The 18,662-nt window shown below is 43.7% G+C and overlaps 1 protein-coding gene across 1 annotated transcript in view; it reads left to right on the top strand.

Annotated features, from left to right (window-relative positions):
- SHANK2 (SH3 and multiple ankyrin repeat domains 2) overlaps positions 1-18,662 on the top strand; it is a 282,554-nt gene that overhangs the window by 78,596 nt on the left and 185,296 nt on the right. Inside the window, exons 7-9 of the mRNA XM_075281002.1 lie at positions 1,360-1,527; positions 6,683-6,799; positions 7,705-7,782. Coding sequence (XP_075137103.1) covers positions 1,360-1,527; positions 6,683-6,799; positions 7,705-7,782 — 363 coding nt within the window. The remainder of the gene's footprint in view (positions 1-1,359; positions 1,528-6,682; positions 6,800-7,704; positions 7,783-18,662) is intronic.

The following is an 18,662-nucleotide window of genomic DNA, read 5'->3' as shown; positions in this document are numbered from 1 at the left end:
TGCAGCCAGTTGTCTTGCGGGTAGGCACAGGACCATGGAGGAGCAGGAGGACTTGGCTGATCTCCACTGGAGACATATAGAGAATATTTCTTTATCTATTTCTTAGATTTAACCAGAATCCCTAGTTAGTCTCCGTACGCCTATGTAGGCACACACTCTCCCTAATGTGTATGATTATCCCCTAACCCTGGTCTATAGTCTCTCACTCTGCTAAATTAGTATCCCTGCGCTATGCTGACGAGGTCCAAAAGACCGAAACAGCGCTGTCCATAGCTGGGAATCTGTTCCTTTTGGAATAGAAATACTAATTTGGCAATAAACCCCACATCATGTCAGTAGGCTTATTAACTGAGTCATGCATGATGTTAAGGGGCTGCCCCTAGAGGGCAGCATACAGAGTGCACTGTTCTTCTAATTACATCCTGGAGAATAGATTTGTATATTTTTAGTATATACTTAGATTCAACTGTAATATGAAACAAAAAAGAAATGCAGGAAAGATTGGGAATGGGGGAGGCTGATTCAGCCAGTTGTCTTGCGGATTGGCACAGGACATGGAGGAGCAGAGGACATCGCTGACCTCCACTGGAGACATGCAGAGAAGATTTATTTATATGTTTCTTAGGTTTATTGGTAATATGAGACAAAAAAGAAATACAGAAAGGATTGGGGATGGGGGGAGGCTCCTGATGCAGCCAGTTGTCTTACAAGTACACCAATGATAGTGTGGAGGAGGTGGAGGAAGACATTTCTGATTTCCAGAGACATACAGAGGAGAGTTCTTTATATATTTCTTAGGTTTGACTGTAATACGAGACGTAACAGAAATGTCCTTCTGCAGAAAGGTCAGAGGAGAGATGTTCCTGCTGCAGCCAGTTGCCTTGCAGGTATCCATAGGACAACAAGGAGAAGTTGGGGACTTACTAATCTCCTGAGACACACAGAGAAGCTTTCTGTATATATTTCTTAGGTTTTACTTTAAAATGAGACCAAATAGGAGCGATGCTCTGCGGACAGGGACAAGGGGGAGGTTCTTGCTCCAGCCGGTTGTCTTACAGCCAGGCATAGGAAAGTGAGGAGGAGGAGATGACTGATCTCCTGAGACACAAAGAGAAGATTTCTTTATATATTTCTCAGGTTTACCTGCTTTGTCTGGTATTGCAGCTCATCTCTATTGTAGTGAATGAAGCTTAGCTGCAATACCGCACATTACCTTGTGGACACATGTGGTGCTGTTTATGAAAGAAAGCAGCCATGTTTTTCTGAGTGTTTCTGGTCTCTATTCTGTGATGTAACTCAAGTCCACTAGAGATGTTGCTGCTTTCTGGTTGATTTAACCCTTTATTGTATCCCTTGCAGACTCTGTTGGAGTTGGGAGCTTCCCCTGACTACAAGGACAGCCGAGGACTGACCCCCTTGTACCACACCGCCATGGTGGGTGGAGATCCCTACTGCTGTGAGCTTTTGCTGCATGAGCACGCAACAGTGGGATGCAAAGATGAGAATGGCTGGCAGGAGATCCACCAGGTGAGGGCTCATTGGGTCTTCTATTAAAGTAATTGTGTCCTATTATGGCAGATGTTAGCGAGGGGTTAAAGGTGGTCATACACAAACATTCGCCAGAACCAATATCTTGGTTGGACTGGTCAAGCATCTAATATGTATGACGATGTTCCGACTCGACGGAAAAAGAAGGTTCTGGGCATTATTTAAAAAAAAAATCCTGATCCTTTTGTCCTCAAGATACAGACGTACAGATGTCATCTGGACATCACATAATATTGTCAAGGCACACATCTATAGAAAACTAGAAATGGCCAGCAGAGGCTTATTGCCCTCATCCTATTGAGAACATGTATGCCGAACCGAGTGTTCATGTGAATGCTGAGGAACTGGGTGGAATAGCTGTCAACCAATTGAGTGTTCGTCTACATTTACCTAAGGTGCATTCCCTCATGTACATTTCTCTTTAAAGAGAATTTCCAAGACTAATATATCGATGACTTATCCTTAGGACAGGTCTTTAATCTTCAGTGGCTAATCCTGATTCATATTGGCTGCTGTGGGTAACTCCAAATCTGATTGGCTGTAGTGGGTGACTCTGAGTCTGATTGGCTGTAGTGGGTGACTCCAAATCTGATTGGCTGTAGTGGGTGACTCCGAAACTGATTGGCTGTAGTGAGTGACTCCGAATCTGATTGGCTGTAGTGGATGACTCCGAATCTAATTGGCTGTAGTGGGTGACTCCGAATCTGATTGGCTGTAGTGAGTGACTCCAAATCTGATTGGCTGTAGTGGGTGACTCCAAATCTGATTGGCTGTAGTGAGTGACTCCTTCTATTTTGCACTTGTTGTCACTCAGCATTGCATACTGTGTATATTTTGTTGTATACTGTATATCATATATATATATTGTATTTCTTGTGCTGTATACTGTATATCATATATATCGTACTTCTTATGCTGTATACTGTATATCATATATATCGTACTTCTTATGCTGTATACTGTATATCATGTACATTGTACTTCTTGTGCTGTATACTGTATATCATGTACATTGTACTTCTTGTGCTGTATACTGTATATCATGTACATTGTATTTCTTGTGCTGTATACTGTATCATGTACATTGTATTTCTTGTGCTGTATACTGTATATCATGTACATTATACTTCTTGTGCTGTATACTGTATATCATGTACATTGTACTTATGCTGTATACTGTATATCATGTACATTGTACTTCTTGTGCTGTATACTGTATATCTTTTGTTATACATACATTTCTAAGTTTCCAGTCGTTCCTCCATTGCTGTCACCTTGTACCTGCCTACAATATTCCAGCCTATTAATCGTTGCGCTGCATGGCAGATATATGAGGTGCACCAGTAAAGGGCGCTATCAGCTGCTGTCATTTGTTTTGTGGTAAACATGACATGACTATGGATGTAGCGGCTATTAATATGCCAGCGTTATGTACCTGGCAGAGGATTTATTGGTCCTCACAACCATTCATGGAGTTATCTAGATAGTAGTCCATGCTTTGCTCCAGGATTTATGCTCCGGCTGCAGAGAGACGATTACATATTGCCTATTACTCTCAGTTCCAGCAAGGATGCCGAGGCGAGCAAGCTGGGTCACGGTAAGGGCCGTGGCGATAATGTGTCCAGCGCCATAACAACATCATTTATTCTTAATTAAATACGTAGCGGACCTGTAAACAAGGAATCCACCGCTAATGGGATCGCTTTCCCTCCACGTCCTGCCAAGTCCTCCTCCTGCTCTCGCCATACACATCCATTAACGCAGATACTACTCCGTGTGAGACTAATAGTGCTCAATATACCCACCGTTACAACGTGCCAAATGCCATTTTACATGCTGGCACGTATTCAGAGCTGGAGAGACGAGGATGAGTGGTTAACTGAAGACAACAGTCTGATGCTCTGGATATACATGAGTAGGATTTTATCATGAGTGACATCATAGGAGGCGCCCACTGCTCAGGGCCACTGTGTATTATATGGCTGGGGTGGAGGCAAAGGGGAATATGGCTGGGGCAACCCTGTGCTAGTCTTGGGGTACATTCACTTGGTGGAAATGGAAGTCACACAAACCGCTGTGGAATTGTTCAGCTACATGCGTATTTTTTTTAGAGTAAAATTTGGCAGAATTCACCTCAAAATCCACTCCAAATTCTGCCATTTGAACAGGCCCTTAAACTTTATTCATGCAGGGGAATTTTTACACGGTTTCAGTGCCTAAGGCAGAGGGCACGCCAAGCGGAAACGGAGCAGGAAAAATACGCTATGGTTCACAGTCCCATCAGAGGGAATGAGATTTGTGGTAATATGGGAGAAAAAAAATACACCACAGAAATCAGAGCCGTAGTGAATTTCATAAGACTAATGGTTTGGCGAATGTGCAGTGAATCCGCCCGCCCAGCGCACCCACTGCAGTCCCAAAGTAGAAATCAGAGCATACACTTTCAGATTTGTGCTGTGGAAATCCATATTGGATTACAATCTGAACAGATCTGAGTGTTTGCTACAGTTGTATCTAGAGCTGAGCAGTTGCTTCAATTGTATCGAAAGCTGTGTTTGCTTCAGTGTTGTCCACATTTGAGCGTTTGCTATAATTGTATTCAGAGCTGAGTGTTTGCTACAATTATATTTAGATCTGTGGATTTGCTGCAATTATGTCCAGATCTCAGTATTAGCTATAATTGTATCCAGATCTGAGCGTTAGCTATAATTGTATCCAGATCTGGGCATTTGCTATAATTGTATCCGGATCTGAGTGTTCACTACAGTTGTATCCAGATATGAGTGTTTGCTATAATTGTATCTAGACCTGAGTGTTAGCTATGATTGCATCCAGATCTGAGTTTTAGCTATAATTGTATCCAGATCTGAGTTTTAGCTATAATTGTATCCAGATCTGAGTTTTAGCTATAATTGTATCCAGATCTGAGTGGTCGCTATAATTGTATCCAGATCTGAGTGTTCGCTATAATTGTATCCAGATCTGAGCATTCGCTATAATTGTATCCGGATCTGAGTGTTCACTACAGTTGTATCCAGATCTGAGTGTTCGCTATAATTGTATCCGGATCTGAGTGTTCACTACAGTTGTATCCAGATCTGAGTGTTCGCTATAATTGTATCTAGATCTGAGTGTTAGCTATGATTGCATCCAGATCTGAGTTTTAGCTATAATTGTATCCAGATCTGAGTGTTCGCTATAATTGCATCCAGATCTGAGCGGTCGTTATAGTTGTATCCAGATCTGAGCGTTAGCTATAGTTGTATCCAGAGCTGAGTCTTCAATACAGTTTTATCCAGATCTGAGCATTCGCTATAATTGTATCTAGATCTGAGCATTTGCTATAATTGTATCCAGATGTGAGCGTTTGCTATGGTTGCATCCAATCAAGCCTATCCAATGATAACACAGTAGTATATAAAGCTGGGTAAGGACACAAGTCTACCTATTCCAACTTATAAACGCACCAAGTTGATCTCTTGCATATATATAAAACAGATCTGTAAGAGTTAGAAATAGTAGAGTGAGCGCAGTATAGATGGCCGGGTATGAGGCACAAGTCTCACGTATGGCTCTAGTGTCAGTCTATGGCTCTGTCCCTGCTATTCAGTGCCCTGGGCGTCCACAGTTGTCTATTTATCTCGGTCTGTACTATACAGCCTGTGCATAAAAGATTCATCCGGCTGTGAGCCTTGTCTGACCACGCCGGGCTCCTGATGGAGACAGTGATCAGCCACTTTCTCCTTGTAAATGATGAATTAGGAGCCTGCTGGATGCGGAGTTTCCCCGGCTGTGTACACTGGACCTCTGGCAGCCTCTACTGGTGCACAAGGCTCACAGCAACACGTTCTGGATATCTAGAGTCTCTTACACTTCACAACTCTGTCAAACTGTTTTGTGACGATTGACAAGTATCAGACCAGCAAAACCAGTCACTGATAATATAAGACTCTGTGCAGACTGCTATGCTTGTTGTGTTTCCTGGCATAAAGTCAAATGTCAACCCATGGAGGCAAAAAAAAGTGTTTTTAGCCTCCAGCATGTTTGTAGGTTCCCCTTTATATTTGATTACTAAAAATGTATGCTGCACGGTCTAACAACTGGAGACAATGGGTGACATATGTAAGAACCTGGTGAAGCTTTACTGGAAATATTCCCAACTTCTGACAAAGTCTTAGAAGAAGTCACAGAACCTTAGGGTCTCTTCACATCTCATTGCCACTTTACATTTGGCAATGAGTCCTGTGCCCTGCTGACAAATGTTTCCATATGTCTCTATGCACCCAGCAGGTACCAATAGTGCCCCTGGCATACCTTGGGGTCAGTATGTATTGGTATACCTCATTAATGGTATCGGAAAACATAATCTGCTGTACTTTCCTATACAGAGGGACACAGTAAAAATATAGATAGCTATACCATGCAGATTGTATTTTATACTGTGGTCACCGTATACAACTGTACGCCTGTATAATAGTGTATGTATTAATGAACATGACCATTATATCAGAGGATTTCTTCTGGTGTAGATTTATTGTCAGTTAGGTTACAATTATTATTTTTTTCTCCTTCTTCTTCTTCTCCTCCTTCTCCTTCTTTTCCTGTTCCTTCTTCTTCTTCTTCTCCTTCTTTTCCTGTTCCTTCTTCTCCTTCTCCTTCTTCTTTTTCTCCTTCTTTTCCTGTTCCTTCTTCTTCTCCTTCTTTTCCTTCTCCTTCTTTTCCTGTTCCTTCTTCTTCTCCTTCTCCTTCTTTTCCTGTTCCTTCTTCTTCTCCTTCTTTTCCTGTTCCTTCTCCTTCTTTTCCTGTTCCTTCTTCTTCTCCTTCTCCTTCTTTTCCTGTTCCTCCTTCTAGCCTGAGAAATAATAAGACCCTATACTATTCCTATATTCCTCTTCATATTAGTAAGGGAAGCATATTATCCATACAGTGTCCTTAAAGGTATAAAGCACGCAAATACTAAATTTGGATATGGAAAGTGCATGAGCTCTGAAGATGTAAATCCGCATCCACATCAGAATAGTACGCAGTAAATTGAACATTTCAATGAATTTGTGCATGAATGTGAGAACTGAAGTTGCACTTGCATTGCACATTGTAACGTGTTCCTGTTACTAAGGTTCTTTGTGGTCCACAGGCTTGTCGATACGGCCATTACCAACATCTGGAACACTTATTGTTCTATGGAGCAAACATGGGGGCGCAGAATGCTTCTGGAAACACGGCTCTTCACATCTGTGCCCTGTACAATCAGGTAACTACATGTACATGTCATATCAATCTTCTAACCATCAACCTTCTTGTCTCGGAGAGTCGTACACTTATCTATTACCTGTATATGCTACCGATGCATTTTTATTGTTTACAAAGCCCTTCATTAGCGGACACGTTCTTGTTCTGGTTCCATCCTAGGTGCGGTGTCTGTACCCAGTGGGAATGCCGCAGTTCTGTAAGGGGACTGGTCTAATTAAAGGCATATGCAGTTTAATTAAAGGTCTAAATTTGTTAGCTGAGAGTCTGACGCAGTCCCCTCAGTGCTGAGCAATGATGTAGAATCAGCAAAGTAACATAAATAGCTGAGGAGGATAGATATGGAGAAACGGATAGCAGATATATCACAGGTTGGCGAGCTGGGTGACAGTAACATTGGGATTGGAATCCATTTCATCCAAACGATTACTGATAGGAAATCCAGAGAATCAACAGCAAAGTTCACTGTTGCTGACTATTGAATGAATATATAAGAAAACTGCTAATGGCGTGGCAACTCTGGGGGGAATGCAGGAGGATGGGAGTAGTAGTTAGTCGCAATTGGGCTTATGCTGGGTGTAGTCAGCTCAACCAACCCTTCAGTGGGGGTCCTAGTGAAAGATAGTGTCAGTAGTATGTCCCTGGGCACTTCAGCATCAGGGCATCAGCCTGATGGTGGTTGGAGTGCCCCTGTTGGTGAGTAGAGGCTAGAGCACATGAGACAGTGTTGAGAAGTATGACAATGCCCAGATGACGGGTGCAATTTCGAAAAAGCTTGTCCAACCTGATCTAACCAACCGTTCCTTCATGGGGAGAGGGACAAATTGCAAATGTGTATGGCATCTTTAGTAATGAGGAATTGGAAGTTTTTGTCTGTATTGATAAGGTTTCTGGTTCTCTTTTATACAGGACAGCTGCGCACGGGTCCTTTTATTCAGAGGAGCTAATAAGGAGATTAAGAATTACAACAGTCAGACCCCGTTCCAGGTATGAGCTTGACTTTTTAATGGTATTAAAGGTGCGGGTCAACAACGTTTAACGTGAGACACAAATAGTTCCTGTTGTTCCAGCATTGCCTAAAGGAGTAATATAGATGATTGTAATATATCTTATAAGAGACAAATGCTTCTTTCTACCTATATGCTGTCCCCTGCTCCCCCCGCGCTAAACTGAGTTTCACTCAGAAAATCTTTGTGTTCTGAGACAGAATGTGGGTCACATGACACACACGAGTCATCTTTATTAGAAGGCTATGGAGAGGGGAGAGATAAGTGAGCAGGAAGTGCAAGAAAGACGGGTTTACACTAATGCTGGAGATGAATAGAAGCTTTGTACCACAACCAAAGTGCTTTAGACATACCACTTCTTCTCTATATGTGTTCTGCATGGTCCTGGAACTGTTTCTGAATGAGAGACTGTTAGGGCTCGTTCACACGGGCATAGAGGGGACGTCATAATCCGCCCCCTCACAGTGGTGGTCTATGTAGACCGCCAGGCTACTCTTTTCCATAAGCGGGCTGCCCTTTCTTCTTCCATGAGCCGCGGCGTCCACCTGGTGGCAGCATCCTCCAGAGTCGGCTCATTCATTTGAGCCTGCTCCGGAAGCCACGACTGTCGGAAGCTGCGAAAGTCGTGGCAGGCGGGTTTTGCCCCAAGATTGATGTGGCTCCCCGCTTCACTCTTGGTGCCAAAATCTGCCCTACCGCCCCCCTTGTGAACTTAGCCTTATAGAGCAGATTCTTCTCTATTTACTGTGTGCAGGATATTGCAGCTACTCTCCAACCACCAGTTGAGAAAGATCTACAATTTCCAACTGGTTAAAACTGTAGAATATAAGTCATACACTCACCGGCCACTTTATTAGGTACACCTGTCCAACTGCTCGTTAACACTTAATTTCTAATCAGCCAATCACATGGCGGCAACTCAGTGCATTTAGGCCTGTAGACATGGTCAAGACAATCTCCTGCAGTTCAAACCGAGCATCAGTATGGGGAAGAAAGGTGATGTGAGTGCCTTTGAACGTGGCATGGTTGTTGGTGCCAGAAGGGCTGGTCTGAGTATTTCAGAAACTGCTGATCTACTGTGATTTTCACGCACAACCATCTCTAGGGTTTACAGAGAATGGTCCGAAAAAGAAAAAACATCCAGTGAGCGGCAGTTCTGTGGGTGGAAATGCATTGTTGATGCCAGAGGTCAGAGGAGAATGGCCAGACTGGTTCGAGCTGATAGAAAGGCAACAGTGACTCAAATAGCCACCCGTTACAACCAAGGTAGCCAGAAGAGCATCTCTGAACGCACAGTGCATCGAATTTTGAGGCAGATGGGCTACAGCAGCAGAAGACCACACCGGGTGCCACTCCTTTCAGCTAAGAACAGGAACCTGAGGCTACAATTTGCACAAGCTCATCGAAATTGGACAATTGAAGATTGGAAAAACGTTGCCTGGTCTGATGAGTCTCGATTTCTGCTGCGACATTCGGATGGTAGGGTCAGAATTTGGCGTCAACAACATGAAAGCATGGATCCATCCTGCCTTGTATCAACGGTTCAGGCTGGTGGTGGTGGTGTCATGGTGTGGGGAATATTTTCTTGGCACTCTTTGGGCCCCTTGGTATCGTTGCAACGCCAAAGCCTACCTGAGTATTGTTGCTGACCATGTCCATCCCTTTATGACCACAATGTACCCAACATCTGATGGCTACTTTCAGCAGGATAATGCAATGCCATGTCATAAAGCTGGAATCATCTCAGACTGGTTTCTTGAACATGACAATGAGTTCACTGTACTCCAATGGCCTCCACAGTCACCAGATCTCAATCCAATAGAGGAGCATCTTTGGGATGTGGTGGAACGGGAGATTCGCATCATGGATGTGCAGCCGACAAATCTGCGGCAACTGTGTGATGCCATCATGTCAATATGGACCAAAATCTCTGAGGAATGCTTCCAGCACCTTGTTGTATCTATGCCACGAAGAATTGAGGCAGTTCTGAAGGCAAAAGGGGGTCCAACCCGTTACTAGCATGGTGTACCTAATAAAGTGGCTGGTGAGTGTACAATGACCAGATATAGTGTAACTTCATATACATACATGACAGCTTTCCTAAAAACGTTAATGAAACATATACAGCAAGGATTTTCAGAGTGAAATACTGTTTAATGCAAAGCTCCATGAGGGTGGCTACATGTATAAATTCTGAATTCTGCACTTAAAAAAAAAAAATTGTTTCATTATCAATGCAATGGGGCGTGAATTTGAATTGTGAATTGAAATGTGATTTATTTTTTTTAATGTTTTTACAAGACATTCAGAAATAAATAGGAGCCACGATATATAAACTTCTTTGCTGGAGTCCATGTCGGGGGGTTCTTTGCTACTATCTTTTGTACTCAGCTTTCTGCCTCGTTGCTAACAAGTCTGCGCTCTTATACTGTCCACATGTGGATTCAGCCAAGCGGGAAAACAAGAGAACGGCTTCTTATTATATTTCTAGCCATCAGTTTATGATCGCTGAGATGTTGCATGTGATCTGAACATCTGACAGTATCACCGATAAAGCAGGAGGCCGCCATCCTACTGGCAAAATAGCGTTCATTAGAGTCCTGTCTGCTGTATTCTTCATGCTCGGCTGCACTATAGCGCCTCCTTTGGGGGATTCTCATCACTTTTACCTATGGAATATTAATAAGATAGGATGTGAGTACCAGGACACCCCTAATCCCCAAGCTTTGTATCCCTTTGGCTCCTGTTTTCCTACATCCCCACTGATGGGTACGGCCTGGCGTTACATGTTTTTTGTCAAGTGTGAAGTGTTTTAGGTTGTTGTCAGAAAAATCTGACAACTTTTTAAGCTTTGTTTCTGCACACTCATTCCCTCAAAGGGTAGGTGGTGGGCCAGGGCCATTACCCCAATCAGATTTATCAGTATTCGCGCCAGTTTTCTGGCAGTTTAGGTGCAGAGTCCCCATTGAGTTTGTCATAAATTAGGTGCAAACGCCAATGGGGGCAGGGATTATCAGGACTGTACCAGTGTGCTTGAGGTGTGATGTTTTTTTTCCCTTTTTGTTCTATAGATTCTTTTAGAAAGAGATGAAAGCACAAAAGATTACAAAATAAAAAATACCACCAAAATTGCTTGTAAAAAAACACTGTTAAAGGGGACCTTTTACCACCTCCAACTTTGCCTCCTTCAATAGGCCTTTCTTCACTGATTCCAGCCCATTTGAATTTTTTTTTCTCTAGCCCCCACCATTCCTGAGCAATCATTAGTTAGTTTCAGCACAAATAGGGTGTCTGCTGTGGGTGTTGCTTGACTATCTGGCTCAGCCAAGGACCGCACACATAATAGTGGAGAGTGTGATTGTGCTGAAATTAACTGAAGTGATTGCTCAGGAATGGTGGGGACTAGAGAAAAAATTGTAACGGCACCAGAATCAGAGCTGTGCCTATTGAAGGATGCAAAAAGTTGAAACTGATGGAGGCGTTGAAAGGCTGGGAACCCACATAGTGTAAATGGCAAGATTTTGAAATCCCTGCAAAGTGGATGGGATTCACGTTTCAGAAAAAATATCTGCAATGGACAAGCTGTGATTTAAAGAGGAGCTTTCATGTCCTCCTGCACGTCACATGTATATACTGCTAGAAAGCCAACAGTGCTCTGTCAGCTTTATTGGTATGTGCCCCGGTGCTGGAGATATTGGTGCTGGTAGTTTCGGCACTGATCACTGCCCACTGTCAGAAGGGAGTTCCTGACAGTCTAGCAGGGCTGTGAGGAACCCCCCCCCCCCCCTACCGGCTGTACTGATCCATAGACTTATACTGGGGATTCCTCAAAACTCAGTGTCATCAATAGGCGGTAAAGATCGCCCCCTTTGATCGTACAGAGCTATGGACGACTACTTTCATGGGGGGCATTCCTCACAGCCCAGCTACACTGTCAGGAACACCCTTCTGACAGTGGGCAGAGATCGGTACTGAAACTAATGGGACCGATATCTCCAGCCTCGGGGCACAGAACCGGAAAGCCAACAGTGCACAGAATTCAGCACACTGTCAACTTTCTAGCGGTATATAAAAGCGCATTTGCCCGAGGACATGAAAGGTCTTCTATAAAAATAAAAAAAAACCCATAAATCGCAGCATGTCAATTATATCTATGGAAATGTTGGCGTTTCCCATAAAGCTGTAATTGAAGCAGAAAATCCACAGAGATAAACTCAGAGCCCTCTCTTTGGGCACCCTTCCGTGTAACAGATTATACTGTGTGGGGACCACCGTGGAGCAGGCAGATTATACTGTGTGGGGACCACTGTGGAGCAGATTATACTGTGTGGGAGTCACTGTGCAGCAGATTATACTGTGTGGGGGCCACTGTGGAGCAGATTATACTGTGTGGGGGCCACTGTGGAGCAGATTATACTGTGTGGGGGCCACTGTGGAGCAGATTATACTGTGTGGGGGCCACTGTGGAGCAGATTATACTGTGTGGGGCCAATGTGGAGCAGAATATACTGTGTGGGAGTCACTGTGGAGCAGATTATACTGTGTGGGGCCCAATGTGGATAAGATTGTACTGTGTGGGGCCCACTGTGGAGCAGATTATACTGTGTGGGAGTCACTGTGGAGCAGATTGTACTGTGTGGGGGCCACTGTGCAGCAGATTATACTGTGTGGGGACCACTGTGGAGCAAATTATACTGTGGGGGACCACTGTGGAGCAGATTGTACTGTGTGGGGGCCACTGTGGAGCAGATTGTACTGTGTGGGGGCCACTGTAGAGCAGATTATACTGTGGTGCAGATTATACAGTGTGGGGGTCACTGTGGAGCAGATTATACTGTGTATGGGCCACTGTGGAACAGATTATACTGTGTGGGGGCCATGTGGAGCAGATTGTACTGTGTAAGGGTCACTATGAAGCAGATTGGACTGTGTGGGGGTCACAGTGGAGCAGAAAGCTCTATAAAGCCCCATTCGTATGACCATATTTCGCAGGTCTGTAATTGTCCACACTTGTGGATCTGCACATTATTAAGGTTAAATTGTTGTTTTGGCACTTTGTGATAAATTAATGGGTTTTGGGTTGCAGGTTGGGCACTCGGTCTCTAAAAGGTTCGTCATCACTGGCTTAAAACTATCTAAGGTGCGGCCCCCTTTAGGGTACATTCTTGAGTAATATGATTTTAAGACTGTCCAGTCTGCTGAGTCCACTTCTTCTTCCCTAGACGATATAGTCCGACCACCACCCAGGGATTCTTCAAGCACCTACAGTCCAGATATCGCCAGCACGGCCATACACTGAGCCGACACTTTACCGTCCCCTGTCCGCTACCTGTCCTGCAAATTTGCGAAGCCGAGCATCCTCCTCCACCCCAGTAACACACACGACGCTGACCATACCTGACATATAAGAACTATTTTAAGACTATTGTCAAAGCACAGATGGAGTAATGATTCATATTTGGAGGAGCTACACATTAAGATCTAAGAAATGGTTGCTAAGAGACTTTTTTTTTTAATAAGTAAGCAGGCCATTATTGGCAGATCACTCACTTGCAGCACAGAAGCAATAGCATCTAGCATATATTTTGGAGGAGGATACTGGAGGCAGGGAATATAGTGTGAGAAGAGATGAGCACTCTCAGCCAGGACGGGGAGAAGAGCTGAAGGTAATTACCTGCATTAGTCAATGTATCTCGCTCACCTAGACAACTATTCCTGTACACACCGGTGACAGAGGGGGGGTGGGGATCATCTGCTTCCTTAACCCTTGTTGTGCCATCTTAAGACTTAACATCCCTGCAGACCTTTAGCTGGAAAGCCACAGAGACAACTATAACTCCCAGCAGGCTGTCAGGGCATCCTGGGACTTAGGATTTTGCAACGTTGCTTGCAGAAGATATTTTTTTTCAATTTGCAAATTGCAACTTCCACGATCACCAGGGGAGTTTGCTGTGCGAGTAATGTATTAGCTGCGACTATTTCAACCGCTTGAAATTAATTTTAGCTGGATTTTTGTCCGTGATACATTTAACAAATTAAGTGTCAATTAGACTGGAGCTTGTTACGGAAGCGTATTAACAAGTGACACGATCGCATTAGGAGCTTCTGCAGTGATTTCCAGCGTTCTAGCAGGCGTTTGCCATCATCTCTGGTTCTGCTTCATGTATGCTGCGAGTTACGCAATGTGTGGGCTGCAAGGCTTTTTTTGTACCCAGTTTGCTGCATGTAGGGTGGAGGAATTCTCAGCAGAAATGTGAAAATACATTGTGCATGTCTGGTGTTGTCTTATAAGTGCATGTAGGAAAGGCGTATATAACATAATGTAGTGTAATAATGTACTGTAATATAGAATATGATGCAATGTAATATATATATATATATATATATATATATATATATATATATATATATATATATATATATATGTAATGCAATGCAATGTAAAATAACTTATTCAACTATATAACAGTATATCTGATAAAGGGGCTCTTATCGCAATATTGCATCTAATAATCAAAAGCATAAAGAGGTTCTGAGGCAGCATAAGTGACACCAGCTCTGCAGTTTTGCTAAATTTGCAAAAGTGCAAATTGATGACCTATGGACTAAATATGATCAAACCGGAACATCTCTACCAATGCAGGAAAGTGAGGTGCTGCAATGTTCTCCAAAACTGGACCAGAGACTTCACCCATGCCTGACTATATATTTCATGCTTGTGCATTGCTTTTATCACCTTATTCTCACAATTTATAATAGCAAATAAATAAACCCTGTATAGTTTAGGCTATGCTATAAATAACTTATCAATGTGGGTCCTTCACCAAGACTTGCATTGAGATCGCACAAATCTCTCCATTCACTATAATGAGAGCTCCAGGGTCAGCCTATATCTCCTTAAACGGGACCTTTAACCACCTCAATGGTTGTTGCTCCACTGATTCTGGCACAATTGGATTTTTTTCTGTAGCCCCCACCCTTCCTGAGCAACCATCGCTGCTAATTTCAGCATTCCATAATCTAATTAGTCTCTTTACAGTCAGGTGGGAGGTTCTGGGCTGGAGCAGATTGTCTGAGAATGCCAACCTAATGATAGAGACTAATTAGCATATTTGGTGCTCACTCTAATGGCAATGATTTCTCCAGAATGGAAGGGGCTAGAGAAAAAAATAACTATGGCAGAATAAGCGGAGAGGAGCCTAATGAACATTGCATAGAGTTGGGATTGATGGAAGTGGTAAAAGGTTCCCTTTAAGAAGACGGTCTCTGCAGCCACCTTTTTTTTTAGGTGTGCAGACCATACATTCTCTGCTAATTTGCTGGAATTTTGGGAAAAATTTCCAACTAATTTCTCCATGAATGAAACAAGACAACATCCACTAACGCCACCTATTGGAAGGTAGTTCTCTATAGATTAATTACCTGGTTCTCAAGGATCCTAGTGACATGATCTGGTATTAAAACCAAAACGGAATATCTCCTCCAAAAGGAAGAGCAATCATAGACATCTGCAGACAGCTGTTTCAGGGTTATTGCCCTTCATCAATCCGGATCAGGACACTGGTTGGTTGGGTAGGTGAGATGTTGTACATGTGGAGCATGCGCAGTTTATAAGACTCTACAAACTGGATACGGGTGACTTGCAAAGGCGGTGTCTTCACAGGGGTTATTCCATGATTAGGAGCACCTTCCCCAGACTATACATTCAGCCTGAACATAGCTGTCTCCTGCACTCCCATTGAACTGAATGGTAGCACCATCCACCACCATCTACTCATGGGCTAACTCCTTTTAGGATACATACAGTAGCGCCCCTTTTGAATACTCTCATATAAATGAATGGAAAGAGATGTACATGCTCAGCCATCTTTCCATTCACAGCATCTGCTTGGCAAGGTTAGGGGTGCAGGTCCCAGAGACTGGACTGGCATGTATAAAACATATCCTATGCATATGCCATATCCTATGCATATGCCATATCCATATGCCATATCCTATGCTATGTACATGATGGGAGAATCACTTTAGGGAGGCCCCTTTACTTCTCCTGACATGGATGTTTTAGTAAATCCTTGTATTGTGCATGAAATAACAATTCTGGAGCTTCTTTCCTCTTAGCTTTGTATACGGCCGCTCCTGTTTTATTCTTCCTGAATAGTTTTGAATGATTGACAACTGGGTGTTACTGTTGTTCTTGTCAAAGTGGCGTGCCCCTACACCGTCTGACATTGTCCAATCAGTGCTGACAATGCAAGGACACAACACCAACTACTAACACCTAGATGCCAATTCAGTCTAGAGGAACATCACAATATATACTTCTCCAGAATTATTACTTCAAACTTTTTTTTCATGGAGATTTTTTTATGTTATGTTTCGGTCATGAAATTTTTCTGGCAAGTCCCATAGAGTAGTCTATGGGAGAAACGTAGTCCTACCCTGAACACCCTGTGCTGTAAAAAACACTCCTGACCTCCAAAACTCTCTATAGGCTAAAATTGCACAAAGCCAATTATACAGTGTGATATTGTACTTGGGATTGCCTTTGCTGGGGTCAAAGGACACAAAACCAAACCATTTTACCAAACTCACATGTTTGTCATGCATAGACTGGCTTTCTGTGTCCCCAGTTAGAGAGATACATACACATATATACATATACACACATATATACTGTATACACACACATATACACCTGAACACATTTTGCTCCCACACATGCTCACACAAGAACACACATAATAGGGTCAATTCTAAATTGAGCCCAAAACACTTCTCATTATATTTCTAAAAAACCCCAAACCCATGTGTACATAAAGAAGACTTAGAAGAAGATGTCCCCGGTTGGGCCCCGTGGTGTGTAGCCTGCAGTGCTGACCTTTAATCCACCATCAGTTCCTTAGTGGGATTGTGGTGGTTAGATAGCAGTCGCGTACACACGTCTAATTATCCTCTAGGTTTGGTCTATCCGGTACAGTTTCTACCCCAGGAATATTCCGCAAGACATCTCACATTTCTTTTTCGTTGAATAGTCTTACCTCTTTACTGTGGGTAAAAACCTCCTGAAGACATGGAGAAGTCTTCACATGATTCGTTCACTAATTCATTCTCTTACCTCTGCCCTATGTCCAAATATACAAAAATTTATAATATTAGAAGGTCTTAAAAGATCTTAAAATACCTCAATGTCTTGAGCATAAAGGGTTAACCTAATATGGGTTTAATGAGTTGATGATGAAGAGGAGGAAGGAAGATCCTTTTAACGGCTGTAAGCGCTGAGTCGTAGTATTTGGCTAAGAACCAGTGATGGTGAAGTACCCGCAAGGCACGAGACAAACCAAAACAGAATAAGGGGCCACCAATCACTAGGTATTAGAAAGGATGTGGGTCCATTAGGCAGCAACGAATTTTGTATTTGATTAAACCAGAGAGCAATAAGTAAGGGATTGCAATGAGGCAAGGACAATTCGCAGGTTGCAGCTTCGGGGTAGTCTCTGGTAGCAACAACTGACAGATAAACCATTACATGGCACAAAGTTAGGAGGAAAAAAAGCAAGCTAAGATTGGCATAGGTCAGGGCACCCAGAGTACGTTCACAACAGTAGACAGGATGAGGTCTGGGCTGGCAGAGTTCAGGCAAAAGCAAACTCAGATTGGCATAGGTCAGGGCACCCAGAGTACGTTCACAGCAGTAGACAGGATGAGGTCTGGGCTGGCAGAGTTCAGGCAGAAGCAAACTCAGATTGGCATAGGTCAGGGCACCCAGAGTACGTTCACAACAGTAGACAGGATGAGGTCTGGGCTGGCAGAGTTCAGGCAGAAGCAAACTAAGATTGGCATAGGTCAGGGCACCCAGAGTACGTTCACAACAGTAGACAGGATGAGGTCTGGGCATGCAGAGTTCAGGCAATACAGTAATAAGGCAGATGGACTAGATAAGCGGCAGATGGGTATATGAGGTCAGAAAATCAGACTGAGCAATACCAAAGATTACAGAACAGAACACTGTAAAGCTGGCTGGTACCGAAAGGACCTTATTGCTCAGGCATAGGAAAATAGAGGTCCTTATGAAGGCTGTGACTGCAAGGCGTTGGCTGGAGAGAAGGTGCATTGATGCGGAGGCAATTTAAGTCAGAGAGGAGGAAAGGAGAGAGATACTGATGTGTGGCACCAAGCAAAAATCATAGACTGCAGAGGGGGAAGGTCCTGCCATCCAGAGAGGATGAGGTCTGGGCTGGCAGAGTTCAGCAATACCATAATAAGGCAGAAGGACTAGATGGGCAGCAGATGGGTATATAAGGCCAGACAATACCAAAGAGTACAAAGCAGAGCACCGTAAAGCTGACTGGTACTGAAAGGACTTTATTGCTGAGGCGCAGGAAGGTCCTTTTAAAGCCTAAGACTGCAGAGCATTGGCTGGAGAGAAGGTGCAGGCTACTTAAGAGCTCAGAGACACAGCATGTGGGAAAGAGCAGCAGAGGACTCGGGGGAGCAGTGACGGGACAGAGGACACTGGGAATGAAGGCCAAGGGGGAAGAGTGTGACAGAGGAGAGAAAGTGGGCACAGGACAGGACCCTTGGGAGGAGGGCAGGAAAGAAAGTGAAACACTGGGCAGAGAACTCTTGGGAGAAGGGGAGAACAGAAAGTGAAACACTTGGCGCAGCACCCTTAGGAGGAGGGCAAGACAGAAAGTGAAACACTGGGCAGAGGACCCTTGGAAGGAGGGCAGAACAGAAAGTGAAACACTTGGCACAGAAGACTTCAAGTAGGTGCTGAGAGATCTGAGTCCTGACACTGCCGGCCTCGAGGTGGCCCAGGAGAACGGTAAAGGGCACACATGCACCATTCTGTTCTGACAT

This window comes from Leptodactylus fuscus, chromosome 7 (genome assembly GCF_031893055.1).
Source record: "Leptodactylus fuscus isolate aLepFus1 chromosome 7, aLepFus1.hap2, whole genome shotgun sequence".
Lineage (NCBI taxonomy): Eukaryota > Metazoa > Chordata > Amphibia > Anura > Leptodactylidae > Leptodactylus > Leptodactylus fuscus.
The sequence above is the reverse complement of the archived record's forward strand: the minus strand, read 5'-3'. Positions and strand labels throughout refer to the sequence as shown.